This window comes from Schistocerca piceifrons, chromosome 8, assembly GCF_021461385.2.
Source record: "Schistocerca piceifrons isolate TAMUIC-IGC-003096 chromosome 8, iqSchPice1.1, whole genome shotgun sequence".
NCBI classification, from domain to species: Eukaryota; Metazoa; Arthropoda; class Insecta; order Orthoptera; family Acrididae; genus Schistocerca; species Schistocerca piceifrons.
Window position 1 is genome coordinate 155,294,013 of NC_060145.1, and position 22,438 is coordinate 155,316,450.

The 22,438-nt window shown below is 39.9% G+C and overlaps 1 protein-coding gene across 2 annotated transcripts in view; it reads left to right on the forward strand.

The window, feature by feature from the left end:
- The window catches only part of LOC124711808 (prolactin-releasing peptide receptor-like), an 843,619-nt gene extending 823,833 nt beyond the window's left edge, over window positions 1-19,786 (forward strand). For both annotated transcript variants that reach the window (XM_047242031.1, XM_047242032.1), the window contains 2 exons: window positions 10,263-10,504; window positions 19,335-19,786. In XM_047242031.1, the coding sequence (XP_047097987.1) occupies window positions 10,263-10,486 (224 nt within the window). In that variant the 3' untranslated portion in view covers window positions 10,487-10,504; window positions 19,335-19,786. The remainder of the gene's footprint in view (window positions 1-10,262; window positions 10,505-19,334) is intronic.
- Window positions 19,787-22,438: the final 2,652 nt, after the last annotated feature.

Sequence of the window (22,438 nt, forward strand, 5' to 3'; positions counted from 1 at the left end):
GGTTCGTTAGGTTTAAGTAGTTCTAAGTTCTAGGGGACTGATGACCTCAGATGTTAAGTCCCATAGTGCTCAGGGCCATTTGAACCATTTTTCACTCTCATACACCCATCGTCTATGCTGCCACTCGGTTTCATGACTACAGTGCCCATCCCGTCCTCCACCCACACTGGGCCCCTACCACCTGCCAACTCTCTGGGCTAGCGATGCTGTGACATAAACAAATTGAGCTGGTGTACCATATAGGCCAAGTATCATACTTCAATTCTAGTCCGCCACTGCCCATGGCCTCTGGTGCTGGCACCAAGCTGCTATTAGCAGTTCAGTCCCATACACCAGACTGCTCCTCACTGTGACAGCACACCACTGCCTGCTTTGCTGTGGGACTGCAGGTGGCTATTTTGTTGTGCAGGCGTACTCTTGTTGGAGGGGCAGCCACACCAGTGCTGACGCCAAAAGCAAAATGACATGGGAATACAATTGTGCTGTGAGTTGCTACTTTGGCCAGTCCAGACGCACTGCTCTGCGCTATAAGACGGCACTGGTCACAACTGGCAATATTTCCTTTAACCATGGTAGACGGAAGCACATCGAGGCTTTCAACACTTAAATCACTGCTACGCTTCATCCCCTAGGCCAGTTTCCCTAGATCCACTGGTCCAGGCTGGAACGATGCCCCATGTTGAGAGCAAGCCACTGCCAATTGCTAATTCACGGCACGGAACGGAGTATGATTTATTACTACTTTGCATTCACCAGGTATTATTCCAGTTTCCAATATCTGTTCCATCCTTTGACTTAGGCCATTAATAGAGATTTCACCTCAAGTTTTCAACATTTTCGCTGTAAACGAGTCTTCCTCGGTGATTTTATTGTTTTTCTATTCAGCAACTATCCTCAGTTCATCAGTAAAAGGAACTGAAACAACGATTTGATCTGGTACTATTCTCAACCATTTCTCTCGCCTTTTCATAGATAAGACATTCCTGGAACCACTTGGCTAGAATTTTACAGGCCTCTCTGACATTTCTTGCTAGGTCTTGCGCGAGTTCAAACTCGGTGGCTGATAAGCATTTACTTGCTGCTTGAAGCTACTGTAAAAGTTACTGCTGCATGCGTTCTAGCCAATAACTGTTCTGTCGATTTTCTTAACACAATCTTCAGTACTCTTTGAGTGTTTACGCCTCCTTCATATACAATCTACTTCTTATGCAGTACGTGCCATATTTTTTTGGATACTCTTTCTGGTTACCACAACTGGATGCGGTGAGATCGTCATTGGAGATATCCAGGTCCGTCACATCTCGTGGTTGTTGACGTGAAATCCACTAACCTGTTTCTTTCAGATGATGTACATTTCGCTGCAGTGGAGTCATTGGTCGTGGACCGGATCTCAATGTGGAGGTATAGCTGCAATGGCGAATTATGAGGGAATTCTCTGCTACCAGTTTAGTCAGTAAAGAGCGTACACAATTTAAAAAGGCATGCCGTGTAGTCTTACTTATCCAGTGGCGACGCCACATAGACTGCATTTTAAACCTCATTACAAATTATAGCTTCTATATTATTAAAAAACTATTTAGAGGAAGCCCTAGAAGAATACAAATGCAACGCTTCAGCATGGTAACACCAGTTGGAACAGACATGTTGTATACACTATTTTTTGAGGATAGTCAAGTGTTTGTTGCAGCAGGTATTGCAGATGTTGAATGTCTGTTCTGGTACATTAAGAGCAATGTAGCCTTTCAATAAATTTTGCTAAAAGTAAAGATCTTGCATTGGGAGAAAATGAGACAATAGATTCGGTAGCTGATATTGGCAAGTTAAGGATACATGTTCGTCAAAATAACGAAAAAATGTTATAAAAATTTTCTTGGTCTATAGAAAAGAGCATTTCATTGTGCTTTTAAAAATGCATGGTTTATGAGCATTATACTTTTCCGTTCGTTCAAAACGTCAGGTTGAACGTAATGTTGCACATGGGCCACCCCCATCTGTCAGTTTGAAGTGAATCAGAATACGTGATGCTTCCGTTTCTTCCGTCGTTAGTTACAGATCTTCAACACAGGTGTATTCTAGAAGGCACTGACTCTCAAAACCAAAGTACGGGCTTGTCTAGAAGGCTATGGTTCGAATGTAAACAAAGGTCTGAGAATATATGATTTCAGAATTTCATACACGTGTGGTTTTGTAGGTATTGTGTCTTGTTTTGTTTCTTTGTGTTTGTTTCCTGTGCTACGAATACCGAGAGCAAGAAATTTAGCCCCAAACGAAAGTTTCGCGGCAACCAGACCCAAACACAACCGAATAATACCCATTAGTTGCTTCAAAAGTCAGTCGCAGAAACTGTACCTACAAGCAGTGCTTCTAGAAGTAAACTTCCGCTTTCTGAATGTAATAAGAACAATCATAATACTATTGTGAGCAGCTATAACGACGGAAATTTGATTGTGAACATAAATATGCTGTCAGGATTTTTGAAGACTTCTGTGAAATCTAAGTACTGCATTTCTGAAGATAGTATTGACGTATCTGAGGACATTTCAGTAAGGAAGGGTCTTTCAAGTTGGTTAGTGATTGCCTGTAGCTCGTGTAAGACGCACAGTGAAACTATGACATCGCCAGTAACTGATAGTCGACATTACAGAGTAAATATTCAGCTTGCTTATGCAATGTGATGTATTGAAAGGGCAAGAAGAGCTGCCCAGACGTTTCGTGCAGTGATGGATTTGCCTCCTCCTCCACTGAGATTTGACAGATACAATAAATTAATACTTAATGCTTTATGTGGTGTAAGTGAACATTCAATGAAAAGAGCAGCAGAAGAAGCAGTAAATTTGTCTGAGAATATAGGTATTGTAGCAGCATTTGATGCATCTTGGCAGAGAGAGGTCATACTTCTCTGAATGGGATTGTAACTGCCACATTTATTGAAACTGGTAAGATACTAGATTATAAATGTCTAACAAAGCACTTCCAGGGTTGTTCAAGTAAATTTATTGGCACCCAAGTTTGTGTAAATTACTTTGATGGCCCAAGTGGAAACATGGAAACGGAAGGAGTTCTAAACATTTTTAGAAGATGGGAGGTCAGTCGTGGTGTAAAGTGTGTACGCTACCTTGGGGATGGAGACTGTAAAGGACACACTACAGTTGTTAGTGACAGATCATATGAGGACACACTGACAGAAAAAGCTTGAATGTATTGGGCATATACAAAAAAGAATGGGAGCTCGGCTGAGGAAATTATCTAAAGACTTCAGTGGAAAAAAACTGTCAGACAGAAAACACATAGGTGGTCCAGGTCGTCTTACAAAAAGTGAAACTAATTCTCTGACTCAATATTATGGACTAGTAATAAGGAGAAATGTAGGAGATTTGGAAAACACTAGACGAGCTGTTTGGGCAACATGGTTTCACAGAATGTCAACAGATGAAACTCCACAGCATGGTTTGTGTCCAAAAGGGGAAGATTTGTGGTGTAAGTACTAGTTCAGCAATGCTACAGGCATACAATATACCCACAAGCATTCCTTACCACTTGCTGTAATGGAGGCAATAAGGCCTATATAGAGGGATCTGGCAAATAGAAATCTACTTAAGAAATGTGTGTATGGCCTCTCTCAGAATGCAAATGAAAGGTTCAGCAGCTGTATATGGCAGAGAATACCCAAAACCGTATTTGTTCGGCTGACAGTGCTAAAGTTTGGTGTAATGGATGCAATAATAATATTCAATGATGGTGCAATGTTGTGAAGAAACTAAACATCCAGACGGGAAGAAATATTGCTTCAGCTCTAACTGCTATCGATAAGCGGCGGGTAACCGAAGCAGAGACAGCTGCAGAAGCTGCTACCAAGCAGTCAAGGATAAAGAAATGACTGAAGAGAAAGAGTATGGAAGATAAGGAAACAGGATGACAACTGGAGTATGCAGCTGGAATGTTCTAAACGAGCATAGTGGGAAGTTAATAAAACTGTAAATCTTCTTTTGCGATTTACTGAAAACTTGAATTTTCATCATTTAGGTACACTTTTCTCCTAAATAACTGAAGATAAACCACAAAAATTGATAAAGATGTTTAGAATGACCTCCTCTACCTCCCTTACCTAATATTTCCTGAAAAATTTATGACATAATGATGATGTCGGTGATATTTGAGCTAGAATTTTAAACATTTTTGTTGTAGTAAAATAAATTATTTGTCTTTTTCACAGATCAGCATCATGGAAGGAAACTGGGGGCATAAAACACTTATGTGAATGTTTTGTGTACTCTGACTCTTTTTCCAAGCTATAAAGGCTGTGGTTCCAAAGAAAATAGTACAGCAGTCAAATAATGTTCCTTTTTTTATACTATTATAAATATGGTTCTCAGTAACAAAACATAACAACGATTTTTTTTAATGCTTTGAATAATGACCCTAACTGTATGTATGAATTTTGAGCTACCTCTCATTTATAGATCATTTGCACATGAGGGTGAAGATAATGCTAAAAATGCAGCCCATTCAGGAGAGGGTCCCCTTAAAAGAAAATAAAGCTTTTAAAATTCCTAGAGTAACTTTATCAGTTAGTGAAAAGAGCACAAAAAGAAGAAAAAGTAATGTTGGACAAGGCAAAAAGACTATCCGACAGTAAAATGCAGCCTTATGGAATAAAAAACTAACAATGAAAACCAAAAGATGTAACATAGAGTTGGACGATATTTTTCGAAGTTTGGATAAGAAACCTGCCAAATTAATAAGAATGATAAACAGAGGCTTCAAACAATGGAAATGGACTACCGGAGGAGGAATAGCATATTATCAGGGATGGATCACATAAAAAAGAAGGAAGTAAAGAGGTAAATCGAAGATTATCATTTAAACCAAGGGGCTACTTCGGTGTTGGCATCTTGAAAAGGTGTGTGGTTCAAGATGTCCAAAATGAGTAATGTAGTGGATATGCACTGAAAAAAGAAAAAGAGCTAGATGAGCAAGATTGTTGAAAACAGAATGTAGAGCAAGAATGCTGAAACGGAATGTACATGAAGCAATTAAATTAGAGATGTGGAATGTAACGATTGTATGGACAAAAAGCAATGCAAAAACGAAATAGTGGAACGACAACAGCAATATTAAACTCACATGCACGCAATGCACACACACACACACACACACACACACACACACACACACACTTACACACTTATTTCGTTAACATCTATTTTTTAAATGTTTCTAAAATAAGATATACTTCTTGACTCTATTGTTTCAAATAAAGGGTGGTGAGTGTCTAGGAACATGAGCCACATACATATAATGTCAGGTAATCTGAGGAGGAACACAATGAACCATAGGTTAGAAATACTATACCTGCCTCTCAGTTCCTGTGAGGTTTTCACTCACATCACAGGGAATGTACACTTACCAGAAAACTATGCTTGGCGTGTGAGGGAGATAAGCTCCCTACAGCTGCTGACTCGTTGCCCAGATTGTATAAGCTTCCCTGTAAGCAATGGTTCGTAACGTGGTGATAATTACCACCTGAAGTGTAAAATGAAATATTCTGGGAGTAAATAACAAAAGGGTTCTATTCTATTTTGGGCACAAAACTAAATCATATATGAAACATCATTACTGTTACCACTATTTCATAAGGCTATGATACTCATAACATAAATTACCAGTGATTGCGTGTGTCTGAAAAAATAGCCATATGAGTGCAACAATGCGATAGATGAAACTTCCTGGCAGATTAAAACTGTGTGCCCGACCGAGACTCGAACTCGGGACCTTTGCCTTTCGCGGGCAAGTGCTCTACCAACTGAGCTACCGAAGCACGAATCACGCCCGCTACTCACAGCTTTACTTCTGCCAGTACCTCGTCTCCTACATTCCAAACTTTACAGAAGCTCTCCTGCGAACCTTGCAGAACTAGCACTCCTGAAAGAAAGGATATTGCGGAGACATGGCTTAGCCACAGCCTGGGGGATGTTTCCAGAATGAGATTTTCACTCTGCAGCGGAGTGTGCGCTGATATGAAACTTCCTGGCAGATTAAAACTGTGTGCCCGACCGAGACTCGAACTCGGGACCTTTGCCTTTCGCGGGCAAGTGCTCTACCAACCGAGTCTCGGTCGGGCACACAGTTTTAATCTGCCAGGAAGTTTCATATCAGCGCACACTCCGCTGCAGAGTGAAAATCTCATTCTGGAATGCGATAGATATTTGTCGAACGAAGGTATGAATAAAGTCTTCTTCACATAGTCTACCCATTACACGTAAACATTGGCTATTGCAACAAGAATTTAAGACAATAAAATTGATACATACATGACAAATATGCTTAAATATTTTATGAAAATGCCATCTTCGTCGTTGTAGATATTTCCTGCAGTGGACTAGAAACTTCTGCATTATTGACTTCTCAAGAGATACACGAACTAATTGACTGCACAACAGTAAACATGTAATGGCTACTATATCGATGTAGTGCCTAACCAGCATTGTTATTACAAGTGACAGTGGTAAGAGGCAATGCTTTGGATACGTGAAGTCCAGTTCCAGTTAGTTCACAATTAATCAGTCGAGCAATCATGTTATTTACACACAGTAAGTATAGTTCACATATTTTAACTTAGTTGATTGTTAATGGTGGGTACAGAGTGTGGATGACGCAACTGTCGCTAAGGGAAGGAATGATGCAGAGGAAGCATGCTTTGTTGCAAGTGCTTGCACTCAGTGTAGGTACAAGGACTGGTAGGTAGCAACCGTGAAGAACTGAAAACTGCCTCATCATTCCACAAAAACAAAATGTTAGAAATAAGCAGTACCAATTGTCTCTTTGGCTCTCTAATTTGTGATTTAACAAAACACTTGCAAATGCTAAATATCAATTATCTTTCGTCATATTAAAAATAAAAATATTTAAAGCAAATTCTTTTGCATTCCAAAGTTTATCTAGTGTCTGATGCTGATGTTGGTGGGATGGATGAGGCGATATTGGCTAATAGTTGATTGCACTCAGGGATAATATTCGCTGGAAGCTTTGAAACGAATGCTTTGCAGCTTATTTTTGGTGTTAGCATACGTCCGTGACTCATACATGTAACAGGATAGTCGACAGACAACTTCAAGAGCGAATGTCGTGCTCTGCACAGAGGTTTAGTTATGGCCCTGAAGGGATCTCCCATACTAGAGACACCAAGAATGTGTACATGTTATCTGGTAAACCAGTAAAACCCCTGATTCTTTAAAGGATCGAAATTCCTTGCATAAAACAGCTTTACAAATGCGTTAATGTGTTAAATATGGGATGTTAAGCGTGTAACCGAGAGAAACTTTAAAAGAGAACTGAAATTATGCTTAAAGTTTTATTGGAAGGCACTAAGTGTTCTCATTACGAGGCACTGGATGATACAGTCTAGATGGGTTACGCTCCATTTCAAGCAGCATAAGTTTTTCACACATTTTAGTGTTTATGACGTCATATCTCATGGACTGAGGCCCACGAGAGAGGGAGGACGGGGTGCGTGCGTCACACTGTCTTGTAGCAGTAGCAGACAGTATCCACGTACATCACTGAGTGTATCTGAAAAATTATTTCATGGCCCATACTTCGTGAGATATGATGTCATAAACACTGAAAAGTGTGAAAGGCTTGTTGTTGCTTAAAATGGATCGTAACGTACCCAGACTTGTGGTCTACTGCGGCAACTGCCTGGAAATCGGAGATGGTATGTTCCTGAGATATATTTAGCAGACATTATCCACAGACACCACTAAAGTTACTTGCAAAACTCAGGGCATTGTTGAAATATTCCGGTACGTTCCCTTTTGGCCGAAAATGAGATCTTACTACGACATCATAGTTTGATGCGAACAGTTCAGGATGAAATAGGCAACAGACTCGTGAATGTCGGGTGTTTGTGGTAAGAACCAGACACGTCTGGGAATGACCTTGCCATTGTAACAAACAAGTTTCAGATTTCGGCTTGTGAAAGATGTAGTTATACCATCCAAATGACTGGAAAAACTCGTCAGAAATACTTCCAAAAAATTCACTGTAGTTGATATTACACACGGTCTATTTTTAGACTTCTTATCCAACCAAAACTGTTGTTTCAGTGCAACGTAATAACGTTACAGGTAATAACGTAAACTGATAATGAGGTTTACTGCATTGAAGCGACAAATAACATATAGACATTGGTATTCAAGTACAGAGATATCGAAAAAGGCAGAATAAGGCGCTGCGGTCGGCAACGCCTATATAAAACAATAAGTGTCTGTGAGATCGATTACTGCTGCTACAATGGCAGATTGTCGTTACAGTCGGCGCACGAGCGATGAGACACAGCATCTCTGAGGTAGCGATGAAGTGGGGATTATCCTATACGACCATTTCACGAGTGTACCGTGAATTTTAGGAATCCGGTAAAACTTCAGATCTCCGACATCGCTGCGGCCGGAAAAAGATCCTGCAAGAACGGGACCAACGGCGACTGAATAGAATCATTCAACGTGACAGAACTGCAGCCCTTCCCAGATTGCTGCAGATTTCAATGCTGGGCCATCAACAAGTGTCAGCGTGCGAACTATTCATCGAAACATCATCAATATGGGCTTTCAGAGCCGAAGATCCACGCGTGTACCCTTGATGACTGCACGACACTGAGCTTCATGCCTCGCCTGGGCCCGTCAACACCGACATTGGACTGTTGATGACTGGAAACATGGTTGCCTGGACGGACGCGTCTCGTTAGAAATTGTATCAAGCGAATGGACGTGTACGGCTGTGGAGACAACCTCATGGATCCATCAACCCTGCATGTCAGCAGGGGACTGTTCAAGCTGCTGCAGGCTCTGTAATGGTGTGGGTCGTGTGCAATCAGAGCAATATTGGACCACTGATACGTCTAGATGCGACTCTGACAGGTGACACGTGCGTAAGCATCCTGTCTGATCACCTACATCCATTAATGTCCATTGTGTATTAAGGAGGACTTGGGAATTGGGAAATTCCAACAAGACAATGCGACTCCCCACAAGTCCAGAATTTGCTACGAGTGGCAACGCTCTTCTGAGTTAAAATACTTCCGCTGGCCACCAAACTCCCCAGACATGAACGTTATTGAGGACATCTGGGATGCCTTGCAAGGTGCTGTTCAGAAGAGATCTGTACCCCGTCGTACTCTTACGGATTTATGGACAATTATGCATGATTCGTGATGTCAGTTCCCTCCAACATTTCTTCACACATTAGTCGAATTCGTGCCACGTCGTGTTGCGCCACTTCTGCGTCCTCGCGGGGGCGTTACACGATATTAGGCGGGTGTACCAGTCTCATTGGCTCTTCACTGTATTTCAAAGTACAGGTTCTTCCAGTACAGTGAGCACACATATCTGGCTCCTTGTAGTGCACCGTTACCACAACCAGTATCATCATTCGAAAAACATCAACAATTTTTAATTTTTGCCGAGGAAAACAACATAGAGTGCCTCTTCCAGTTAAATCTGAGGCACATAAAGATGTCTTGAAGCTTGGCAAGAAGGATGCGCGAGTTTGAGATATGGACTTAATAAGTTGGTATGGGACAGTTCTCTTGCGGATGCTACACCCAGTTTGTCAGAAACAGAAGCACAATGAACTTATTAACCCACCAAAGCTGTAACTCTTACTATAGTATATACATTTTGAATTTGTAAGACAGCTGATAATATTCAGTAACCTGTAAAGTCGTGATCTTGTTGCTTTAGATACTTGTTTAATCAGTTGACATGACACTCATAAAGCGAAGTTGTTTGATGCAAGAGAGAGACTAGTTCATTCTTTAAAATGCAATAAATTTTATAATAAATATTTGTTTTGGCGTTTAATAAGTTATCTGATGTGCTCTGACCTAAGTAAAGGTTCGGAAAAGACAGGGCTAATGAAAAAATGTTTCTAGTCTCAGGACAGTTTTTCGTGTTTTACTTGAAACTACATGAAAGTAGCTTATCTGGTTATTGTGCCAATGTTTTCAAATATATCTTTGTACCAGACATAGTTCAGGATATGTGAGGTCACAAACACTGAGATGCGTAAAAAACTTGTTTTTGTTTAATACGGAGCATAACTTATCCAGAGTACATTAATCCACTGTTTGACAACGAGAGCAGTTGGCGACTTTCAACGACCTTTGAAAGCGATCTATTATACGCCTGCGTGGGAATTCCATTCTTTCAGGAACTGGATATAGGGTTGCTGGTAAGTAAGATGATGAAAGACACTTGAAATAACAGTTTCAGGTTTGCTCCGGGGGTCGGCGTCTCGTCGTGTGGCGTGTCCTGTTGGTGTTGGTGGTGGCGGCGGCGGGGGTGGTGGTTGCTGCGAGCAGGCTGGCCAACCGCAGAACGGACACTTGGCCGGCCGGGACACGGAGCTGTTCGTGTTCGGTGGCGCCAGGAGCAGGCACCACCACAGGCACCAACTGTTCGGCAGTCGCGAGGAGCTCTGCTCGCTCTAAAGACGTCTGAACCCAGTGGTAAGAGGCCGAAAGATGCTCACGATGACGGACGACGATGTCGCAAATTCTAATGAGGTTCGCAGCCCGCCAGCAGAAACCGACTGTACTCTCTAAACTGAGGACTGTGTTCACAAAAGTGAACAACCACAAAAAAATAAATTTTCATGGAGCACACTTTACTCAATTACTTCTACATTTACCTACATATTCCGGAAGCCACAGTGCAGTGCGTGGAGGAGGGTGCACTGTACCACAAGTAGTCGTTTCCTTTCCTGTTCCACCCGCAGATAGAGCGAGACAGAAACGGCTGTCTGGACTCCTCCATATGAGCCCCAATTACGCGTATCTTATCTATGTGGCACTTCCGCGAAATGTATGTTGGCGGCAGTAGGATAGTTCTGCAGTCACCTTCAAATGCCGCTACTCTAAACATTCTCAGTAGTGTTCTTCGAAATGAATATCTTCTTCCTTCCTTCTTCCCCACCTGAGCTCCTGAAGCATATTTGTGACACTTACACGCTGATCGAACCCACCAATAACAAATCTAGCTGCACGCCTCTGAAGTCCTTAGATGTCTTCTTTCAATACGAGCTGGTGCGGATCCCAAACACTGGAGCAGTACTCGAGAACAGGTCCAACTAGTGTCCTGCATGCAGTCTTTAGCAGATGGACAACAACTTCCTCGAATTCTCACAATAAACCGAAGTCGACCATTCACTTTTCCTACGACAATCCTCACATTTTCGTTCCATTTGATATCGCTTCACAACGTTACATGTAGATATTTGAAACACTTGACTATGTCAAACCGGGCACTACTAGTGCCTGTACCCAAACGTCACGTGTTTGTTTTTCCTACTCATCTGCATTAATTTACATTTTCCTACATTAATCATTATACCAGCTACAAATTTTGCATAGGTCATTTTGTATCAACCTACAGTCACTTCTTTCTGACACCTTCCTATACACCACACCATCATCAGCGAACAACCGCAGATTGGCGCCCAGCCTGTCTGCTAGCTCATTTATGTATATAGAAAATAGTAAAATACTTCAACAGTATACATTTCCTATATCTTACAAAATTACGTTCCACAAACGACCAGAAATACATAATACAACGATGGAAAAAATTTTATATCAGCTTTCTGCTGTGAATTAATAATACGTAAAAACCATGAATTTTTTTCCAAAAACTTAACATCTACGGATTAATTATTTTACTGTCGTAATGTTTTATTTTATTTTGAATTCTTGAAAAAATAGCAATTAAATAAATGCGTTGATTAAGGTACTGTGCATCATTATTTTCATTCTCATGCTCATTGCAGTACTATAGGACATAAGTTGTCAAACCTTTTTTTTTAAATTAAGAGCCAATATTGACACTGTAGGGCGACGCCCTGGACACCTCGACATACGTGCTTCGAGCCACAGTTTGACGACCACAGCCCTAATGCGTTCCCGCACAACTCTCGGACGTCTCCTGATGACGTAACAAAAAATCTCTTTAATTTATTCACATCCACAGCTGTTTTTGAAACCCTCATGTTTTCTATATTTTACTGAAGATACTATGTTACTTTTCTTCACTTCAACAGTGATCGAAGGGGAAATGAACATGGCTTCGAGTTGTTTGGTACATGCCTTGTAAATAATAACTCTTGGTTCAGACATTTTAAATGGTAACTTCTCTTTTAGTAATATGTTAGCAGTGGTCTTGAAATGACTCACGTGGCAAACCTTGCCCAGAACTATACAGGTGCCATGGTGATTTAGAACCTCATTATGGCGTGGTGGTAGGCTTAAGGTTTCGGGTTTCTGAAATCCTTTCCAGTGGTACCAAATATCCTAAAAGCGGGCACGTAACTGGCAACCTAGAATGTGAGCTAGTCAGCTACTTTGTCGAAATTCAAGACTAAATGTATACTAGAAGCAGTAGATGTTCATATGTGGCAAAACCCGTTATTTGTAGATGTCGAATGTAGAAATATTTCACAGTTCTCTGACCAAGATTAAAGAGGCAGATAGCAAGTTTTGGTCAAATTCATGTACTGCATTTACAAGTACACGAATACATCTTTGGATGTTTTGTAGTTGTTGAGTTTCGGGAGTACGGTATTCAGTTACAATTTGCTGTTGGTTCATACGATGAAATAAAATCAAATACGACACTTTTCTGAACGATTCCATCCCACCCACTTTTGTCAGATTTTTCTCCGCTGATTGAGAGACGAGAGTAGTCATAAAGTTATAATTATTACCATAAAAAAAGAAAATGAGCTTGCGACCCCTAAATTTGGTTTTGGACTTCATCCTTCTCTACGCATTCACCTGTCAATGCAACATACGAGACGTATTCCGAAAGTAAGGTCCGATGGGTCGCGAAATGGAAATCACAGTGAAAATCAAAAGTGTTTTACTTGTAATACTTAGCCACACCTTCCAGCAACATCTCTACATAGTCGCCACCCCATTTGATACATTTGTCGTAGCGTTCTACCAACTTTCCAATACCTCGACATAGAAGGGAGTAGCCTGCACTTTTCGTCGATTCCCTACGCTGATCTTCATTTCGTTGTCTATGCCAAAATGTTGACTTCATAGTCAGCGGTTCACGTCAGCAGAGATGAAAATCAGAGGGAGCTAAGTCCGGACAGTATGGAGGGCAATCAAACACTTCTCATCGAAAGCACTGTAGGGGTGTCCTCATTGCCCTTGCAGAGTGCGGTCGAGAAATGTCATGAAGAAGAAAATGCATGACAGTTATGTTGTGTGGGCCGCATCAAATCAGGCGAAATTTGTCACGGGCACTCATACTTGGCGGGAGACACTGTTTTCTAGGCGTGTTTACGTGCTCACTGGGCGCTCAGACCTGAAAAGACAGACGTGACGCGATCGACGGACATACTGGAGACACTGGCCAACACACCTATGCAAAGTTTTATCGGATTTTCTTTGTGGTTTACATTAAACGACCGATCGGACCTTACTCTCGGTATGCGCCTTGTCTTTTCTTCCACAGTGAGTGACTTGGCGGAGACCTTGGTTGTAGCCGTTTGTATTTTTGCTGCAGCGACATCATTCTGAAAACACCTGCTACGAATTGCTTCTTCATTCGAGGAAAACCAAGAACTGAATATCGGGAATATATGTAAGGCGACACAAAAGTTGATAGCCCAGTAAGCAGCATTTGCGTCGGTGTACTGTGTGAAATGGGCTGCGGCGTTCTCGCGTGGCAAAAATGTCCAACTGAAGAGTGTTAGCCTGACAATAGAGATTTCGGTAGTATGCCACTGTGACAGTATGTCTGTCACGGCCCGCCCCTGTGGTCGAGCGGTTCTAGGCGCTTCAGTCCGGAACCATTTGGCTGCTACTGTCATAGGTTCGAATCCTGGGGATGGATGTGTGTGATGTCCTTAAGTTAGATAGGTTTAAGTAGTTCTAAGTCTAGGGAACTGAAGACCTCAGATGTTAAATCCCATAGTGCTTTGAACCATTTGTCTGTTAAGCGCTTGATATGCTACCGCCACACCGAGGCGGTCTCAAACAACACCCAGCAAAAAAAAAAAAAAAAAAAAAAAAAAAAAAACCGGGCGGCTCAACACTCTCAGCACCTACTTGCTCAGAAGTGGTTGCCTCTTCGCCCCTTTCTGCTGTGATAAATCCACGTCTCACGTGATTTTGCTTTGCTCCTTTATTTCGGGGCTGTGCTGATGCAGTCAGCTCTCAAACATAATGAGTAAGCAGCTAAAGACGTCGTCTTGGATGGCCCGGCGTAACTGCTACATTCCCGCTGCTGCTCCGGTTCGCTGGGCTTTTTGAGTGGAAGTGAACAGCGGGCAGCGACATTAGTTAGGTTCAGAATATGTAAGATGTAGAAAACTGATATGCCTCTGTTTATCACTTTTTCTATCAAAATCTCGATTGTGTTACACCGCTATGCAAGCACCAGAACCACTGCTTTCATTTCGGTTATCTGTCTGCAAAATGTTATTTTTTCGTGGAGAAGTTTTAATTCTCCTCCTTGCTGTTGCACAATTTCGGTCTTAGGCAATTTTCGACTATATAGAAACATTTATTCGTTGTATGATCGTAAAAAATCTGCAATGGCAAGTATGGGTATACTTGTCTCTTACACTTGTTCTACATAAACCATGTCCTAATGTCCTAAGTCTTGTAATTCTGGTTGCACACGTCATTTCCATAATTAAAACTGTACAACATCTACTTACAAGTCACGTAAAGTGCTCTTGAGTAATACGAAGTACGTTGAGTGTTTATATACACGATTTTAGCCGCCAACTGTCAAATTTTACACTTTTAATTACAGATGACATCTAAACTGAGGAGTACAAGGTGGATCGTGATTTATATACTACACCTATACGAGACCAACATGGCAGTACTTTCTATCGCAGATCTTAGATGATCGTAGAGTTAACAAACTTAAATAGGTGCTCGTAAACATTTATAGGCTGAAACTGTGCGATAGCATAGAAAAAATACGAAGAACTGACAGCTGTAGGAGCTATGGAAAGACTGTAGAAGTACTTAGCAACTGTGGTCCCAGATCCAAAGAAAATATTGCAATATGACACAGCGCAAGTCTAAAAGTATCGTAACGCCAGAGTACCACGTACCAGATTTTGTTCTTCGCAATCTGTTGTTTCCTCTTACTTTCCTTCGATTATTTCTTCATCTGTTCACGGAAAGGCCACCAGCACAATAAGCATCTGATTAGAGGGACATTCTGTTCTGATATGCAGAAATAGTTTAACTAGGTGCAGGTAGCAGAGGGAAAAGTCACAAGTGGGTAACAAAGGCAGGAATACGTAAGACCGATTAGAGAACATATTGAGTGAAGTACTTACGTGGGGATGAAACGAATAGCATAAGGCTTTAAACAGGAAAGTGCTGAGGGCTACATAGAACCAATCGAACGACTACTGAGGTATGAAAGGTAAGGAATTGTTCTGCATTCAAAATGTTTCAAAATTAATAATCAATGCATTATAATGAGCACAGTATTATTATAACTGCAACGTAGAAATTCGATAAACATGGCATTTTCGAGACCAGTGGTCCGACGTTCTATCGTTTATGAACTACTACAATATACAGTACAAAAATAATAGAAAAAGGAAGAGTATGCCAGGATAAACACGAACCAGTATGTTTCCAGTTAATACCGCAAAACCTGGAGCATACTATCATCAGTCATGTTGTCGCCAAACACGCATCTTCGAGAATAGTTATTCTCCTAGAGCCTACACAGTCATAGAAACGTAAGGCTATCATTAGACCTACAACTCTTCACCTGTATTACCTGCAGTTAAGTGCAATATTTGTGTACAAGCTCTTCGTATGCTTCATTTCGGATTTTGACAGCAACAAGGAACAACATTATACTCTACACAGGTGAACCTCGACTCATTTGCTATGAGGTTTTAATTCCCACAACCTTCACGCTCCGACTGACATCAATCGTCACTCATAAGTGAAACAAGCTTTTTTTATTCTAGTTTCTGGACAGAATTATCCATACGTCGTAACTCGACGTGGTATCACAGCAGAGCAGTAAAGTTTTGAATTACCTGTTCTTACATGTGTTTTTGAAAATATTCCTTTACTGCGACAATAGAAGTTGTGGTTTACCAGTGACAGTGCTCCTAATAATTTTTTTCCTCCATAACATAAGGTATATAGGTTACGATACGGCGTATGGTGAGAAACGGAACGGAGCCTGGATCATCGCATCTCAAGAAATTTCTCATGGAATCCTCTACACACGGTCGCACAAAATGCCACTGGCGACACTGTAACACCAAATCAAAGGTTACGTAGCACTGAGAACGCTATCAGCAGCTGTGGAAGTCTTCAAATCTCCAAGAGATAATCCGTAGATCATTCCACAGACACTTTACATTCTTACTGAGGAGCAGCAAGTAGAATACTGGCCTTAACATTCTTCGCGAAGTCTTGATTACACATTTCTACAAATTTCTAAACGCAAATGCCCTTTTCAATAAACTACGAATTTGTAGACCACAGGCATTGGAAAGTACTTGATAGTTTCTCTCTTTTTCATTTTCAAAATACTGACCATTACTTTTGAAATACTTCGTTTATTACACCGTAATTTTTGTTATGTTCTCCAAGTTATTTGTGAATGTTTAAATGGCTCTGAGCACTATGCGACTTAACTTCTGAGGTCATCCATTGCCTACAACTTAGAACTAATTAAACCTAACTAACCTAAGGACATCACACACATCCATGCCCGAGGCGGGATTCGAACCTGCGACCGTAGCGGTTGCTCGGCTCCAGACTGTAGTGCCTACAACCGCACGGCCACTCCGGCCGGCTGTGAATGTTCACATTTCCATTGTTTCTCCTTGTATTGTTCCTTAACTTGAGTTCTTCTGCGCACTTCAAAACATTTCCTCTCTATTTCCACTTCAGTGCCAACTTAACCATATCTACTGGTATAAAGCACAGTACAAGTACCAATTACTTTGTTTTCCTTCTGTTACCTTATTTCTCTCTCAATTCGTTGTGGTATACCTCTAATCATGTTTCCGTTTTTTGCTCAATCCACATTTCAAAGCTTCACTCCATTCGTGCAGTTTCAGAAACGTCCTTCTAATCATTTTATACAAGCAGATATTTTTCATCGAATACAGTTTTAAACGATCTGATGCTGATGTCCCTTTGCTTCTGAGATACTAAATGTTTTACATTATTTTGCCGCATAACCTCAATTCTTGGGTTTACGGGTTAACATTCAATGTTTTGATTACTCTTCATCACTGCTGTCTTTAATTCACTGTTATCCCCGATGTCGGTGGTAAGTGTGCTGCTTCAGCATGCTGTTAAATTCATTCTACACATGTTGAATGTCTGCCTTAGCTTCAACCGAATAGACTATGTATACTGTGGACTTAATTACTGATTATTTCCCTTTAACTCGAATTATCATTCCCTAACATCATTCCCTCTTTGTCAAGCTGTACAAGTTGAGCAAGAGTCACGCCAGAGGTTCGAGCCCTCCCTCGGACATGGGTGTGAGTTTAGCGTTAAGTTAGCTTAAGTAGTGTGTAAGTCTAGGGACCGATGACCTCAGCAGTTTGGTCCCTCAGGAATTCACACGCATTTTTTTGAGCAAGAGTGGCAAGTTACAATCTTGGCTTACATGGCTTATGTCATGGCATAGTGTTTCTTGATCTCCTGTTGTAATAAATGTTATTTGCATCTTTAACCCATTGCGTATCACGTGCCTGTATCTCTATTTTCCTCCTATTAATGAGAATATTTTAGGTATCTTTTTCCACACTGCATTCTAGAAAGTTTCCCTTATCTTAGAAAATTCCATGTACATATAACAGTTTACACACATTTGTGTTCACAGGCCGAACTTTGATATATTGTAACTCTACTTTCTGTGCGAGAATGCTTGTTTTGCCCCTCTCCCCCCCCCCCCCCCCCCCACACCGGAAGTTCGAGTTCACCCTCGGGCATGGGTGTGCGTGTTGTCCATTGCGTTAAGCTACTTTAAGTTAGATTAAGTAGTGTGTAGGCTTAGGGACCGATGACCTCAGCAGTTTGGTCCCATATCACCTTAGCACAAATTTCCAAATGCTGGTTTTCATCAGTTCCAACTACAGTGTTGTTCCGTGCGTCAATCTTCAAGCTTGGTCGCCTGAAAAGTCTCATACTTATTGCCTCTTACTTTATCCATAGAGTGACCTTAATTCATCTGTAGAATTACATCATTTATTTAATGACTGCTCTCTAAACCCTGTGTAGCACACAAATTATTATTCTTGTTCTTACATATTTTACTAACACAAAGTATATCACAGAAAATCTCATTGATGCTTCATGAGTTAAATCTTTTTTCTACAATGTGGTTGTACTTGTTGATTCCCAAACTATAAATTTTATTCACATCAGAAAAATAAATCCCACCACGCAGCAACATATATTTACTTTCAGATCGGTTTTAAGACCTTACACAGAATCATTTAAGACACAAAAAATTCGTCTTTTCCTGTATAAGGGGCGGAAACACACAAGCCAAATAAAATTTGCTAATCTACAACCCAAAGTGGAAGAGTCTTCAGCCATGAGCTAAACCTAAGAGAACTATAAGAACGATTAGACCATTACAGGTTACAGTCCATAATGAGATATGTACTGTATTGTTCCTTTACAACTAATAACAAATTCTGTAATCTCTTCGAAGACTCTTGAAGCAAAAATGTAATTGTTGCGTGGAGAGAAGTTCTGTACTGATAAGGTAAAAGACAACTCGAATGAGTATTATCGTATCTCTGTGAAACTATTTTTGAGAGTGCCCTAAGTCTGAAGTGGTAATTAGAGATATTTGAAAAATAATTATTTATGATGCACTACCATTAACTGCACCGTTTATCAGGTATTTACTAAGAAAATGTTATAAGAATAAGCTGAAACTTAAACAGAGAAAATAGACGTAACAGGAGTAATTTTAAGTGATTTTTTTATTTAATTTGTGAATTACCCTCATATGCAAAGAAGATAAACATTTTTATTTTGAAATCAATTAAAATATTACTTACCTGCATGTTGCTGTTTTCAGTCAGTGTTGTGGAATCTCCATTGATATTCAGATTCTTATCGTTGCTTTGGTGGCATAGAGATTTCATCGGTATAAATGTGGTTGTCGCCTGGCAACAGACATTAATGAACAAAAACATTTTTATGGAATAAATCCCCGTCTGGTAAAAATTTTCAGTTGTCGTGAAATATTCAAAATATGGTTAGTGGAAATGATAATCATGTATCCCTTTCTGTATTTCAGTTTCTTTGTGAGATTGTACGACAGTGTCGGTTCCAAGCCTACATAATCAACCAAGAGGAGCTAGTCTGATCATCATGTAGGTCCTCAAACAGCTGTGGAAAACGAAAATTTCTTCTTCTGGAAAGACTCAGGCAGTGAACAGGAAAATCAATCGTCCTGTGCATTGAACAACAACAACAACAAAAACGGAATCACTCGCACCCATCTTCTGCAAACTGTGAATTTAATATTATTCTATGAAAGGCTGTCTCATAATAATTGCTGGATGTGATCCCATAATACTTGATAATAGTGAAGGAGTGTACTCCAACTGAAATATTTGAAACAAATGGTTTCCTTTCGGAGATTTAATACATATGTATATAGAAATCTTTTATATTAAGAAGTTTCATTATATTACAATGCACATCTCTGTAAATTATTTGCAATAATAAATATTTTGAAACACTGAACTTCTGTTTTTCTCTCTCAAAATAAAAAAGTCTGAAGTGAAAACCATACAAAATGATAATATTTTATGTTAACGAGCTCTATATGTACATACTGATTTTGTGTTTTTCAGTGTAGTTACGAAAGTCCATTAACACTAAGAACAGCCATATTGTGGAATTAAATTATTCTGCTCTATACGTTTCCTAATGAGATCGACACATCAAGCCATGGTACGCTGTATTATACGAGAGATGACTATACGATAATCAGATCAATGCAAAATAAAATACACTGCCCTTTTCATGTTCTTTAATTGAGATGCCCAAACAAGGAATTGTGGAGAGCAAAATGAAGGCTTTCGTTGCGCACTACCTGCATAAATGCTGTCATAACTGTTTTCAGCTGTCTCCCAGTACTACGTTTTCGTTCACTTTTCATACATCCCACAGCTCACGTAGTGTCGCTTATGAAAACTCTACAGACACTAGGGCATATGGATGTGCTGTATACTGCATTTCATGTGACCCCTTAAAAAAAGAAATAAACTGGGCTTCAGTGTTTAAAAGGATGGTGTCCTTCTTTGTAAACTTAAAGCAATGATGATTCAGCATTTGGGTGTGAACTCTCCCAGCAGTGGCAGAGTATCTCTGACAATCTGTGTTGAAAGGATCTAGCAGAGTATCTCTGACAAAGTGCGATCAGAAACACATACTCTGTCCTGCGTCCGCAAAGGATCTTAATACTCAGCTTTGTCATCTGGTATTGGAAGCCATATACATTATTGAAATAAAATCCCACCTTCAGTAACGGGCCTTGTTCATAATACGTTCTTTCAAATCTAAAGCTCCTACAACTCGGTTTGGGAAGGCACACAAACAGTGGTATAGTCCTACAAACCGATTAGTCACTTCCTTTGAAGTTGTTGAAGAAAGCCTTCCATTTAAAAGCTAAGCACACAAAAAGAAGTAAAAGAAGTAAATTTGTCAAAATTTTTAGGTAAAAGAGAAGTCCATCATTCTGCTGAAGGTCATTCAGAATACAGGAACGTATCGTTTTCACTTCACCCTTATTGACTCCTCTGATAAGATGGAATACCTACAGCCATCCTTACGATATTATTTATTATTGGCTACCAGTTTCGGTACTTCCGGCCGTAACTGACGCTCGCGGTGTTAACTCCAGTCGTATACACGATTCATCAGTTTCCAGCATCCATGAACTGGTTTTCGCAGACTACATGTAACAATGATGATATGTCTCCAACCATGAACTACCAACTGGTTGTGCAGTTCAGGTTGTCGTCAAAACATACACCCAATAATTTGGATTTTCAAATATCGACACAAACTCACTATGAAATAAATTGAATTTAACATTGTCATCTCTTTCTACTTATACCTCTTCTTATACCACCTCTTTCAACTTTCTCCTGCATCAGTTGTTGGTATGACTATTGTTCTACAGATTTGAACATAGTGTGTATTGTCAAAATTAAGGGAGAATCTTTTTCATACAACCACTTAATAACTCTTCAAAATAAGTCAATTACCATCTCTTCTGTTGCTTTCTCTCCAACAGGGTTTGTTATAAGACTGCAGTCGACTGTAAAAATTAGCAGTTCTGCTTGTTGAATGCCACGTTGGAGGTCAGTCAGACATATAAGGAATATGAGCAGACCCAAAATTGAATTCTATGGGAGAGCTTTTTTGATTTCTCCCCAGTCACTTAAATCTTCTATGTTTCCAACACTGTTTTGAATTACTGAGCACAGCTATTTGCTTTCTGTTTGTTAAGTATGATTCAAACCAGTTGTGTGTAAAGCCATCAGGTCCAAATAACTTTAGCTTTTCTAACATGTTCTACACAATAAAACAGCTTTGAAAAGATCAGAAAAAAGCCTACCTGCCGGTATTTAAGGCTTGTAATATTAGGGGAGGGTGGAGTTAAGATGTACATAGCATTTTCAGTAGAGGAACCCTTCTCGCTTCCAAATATTGATATGCTAAGTAAATTGTTCCTGCTAGGATCTGAGACTACTCTTGAGTACATAACTTCTTCAGATATTTTGGAGAAAGATGTCAATAAGCAAACTTCATGATATTTATTTAACTCTCTCTTTCACTTTCCCTTTAAAGATATTTAACAATTTCATATTTTAATCAGTATGGAAAAATTACCTGTGCCAGTGATGCATTATATATATCACTAAGGGAATTACTTATTAAGTTAGAGTAATTTTTCTGAATTATGTTTGAAATTCCATCAACACCATACCAGCTTTTGTTTCTTAGAATTTTTAAATTTCTATTAATTTCAATGAAAGATGTTGATGCTACTTCTAGTTGCTTCAAGTTACGTGAAATGACGTTTCTAATATTTTCTTACTTCTTTAAATGGGCAATTTAATCTATTTATTCTGCTACATTTAGAAAGCGATTGTTAGACTAACTCACAACTTGTGAACTATTAGTTTCACGACATTGTCATATAATTTAATTGTTATGGTATCTTGTACAGTGACTGGCTGTTTGGTCTCCGATTTTACAGTATTCCATGTAGTCTTAATCTTATTATTTGCATTACTTATTTCGGTCAGGATGTGCACACATGTTTAATTTTAAGTTTCCTTAAAATAGTACCGTATTCTATGTACCATGCAAGTAATGTCATAT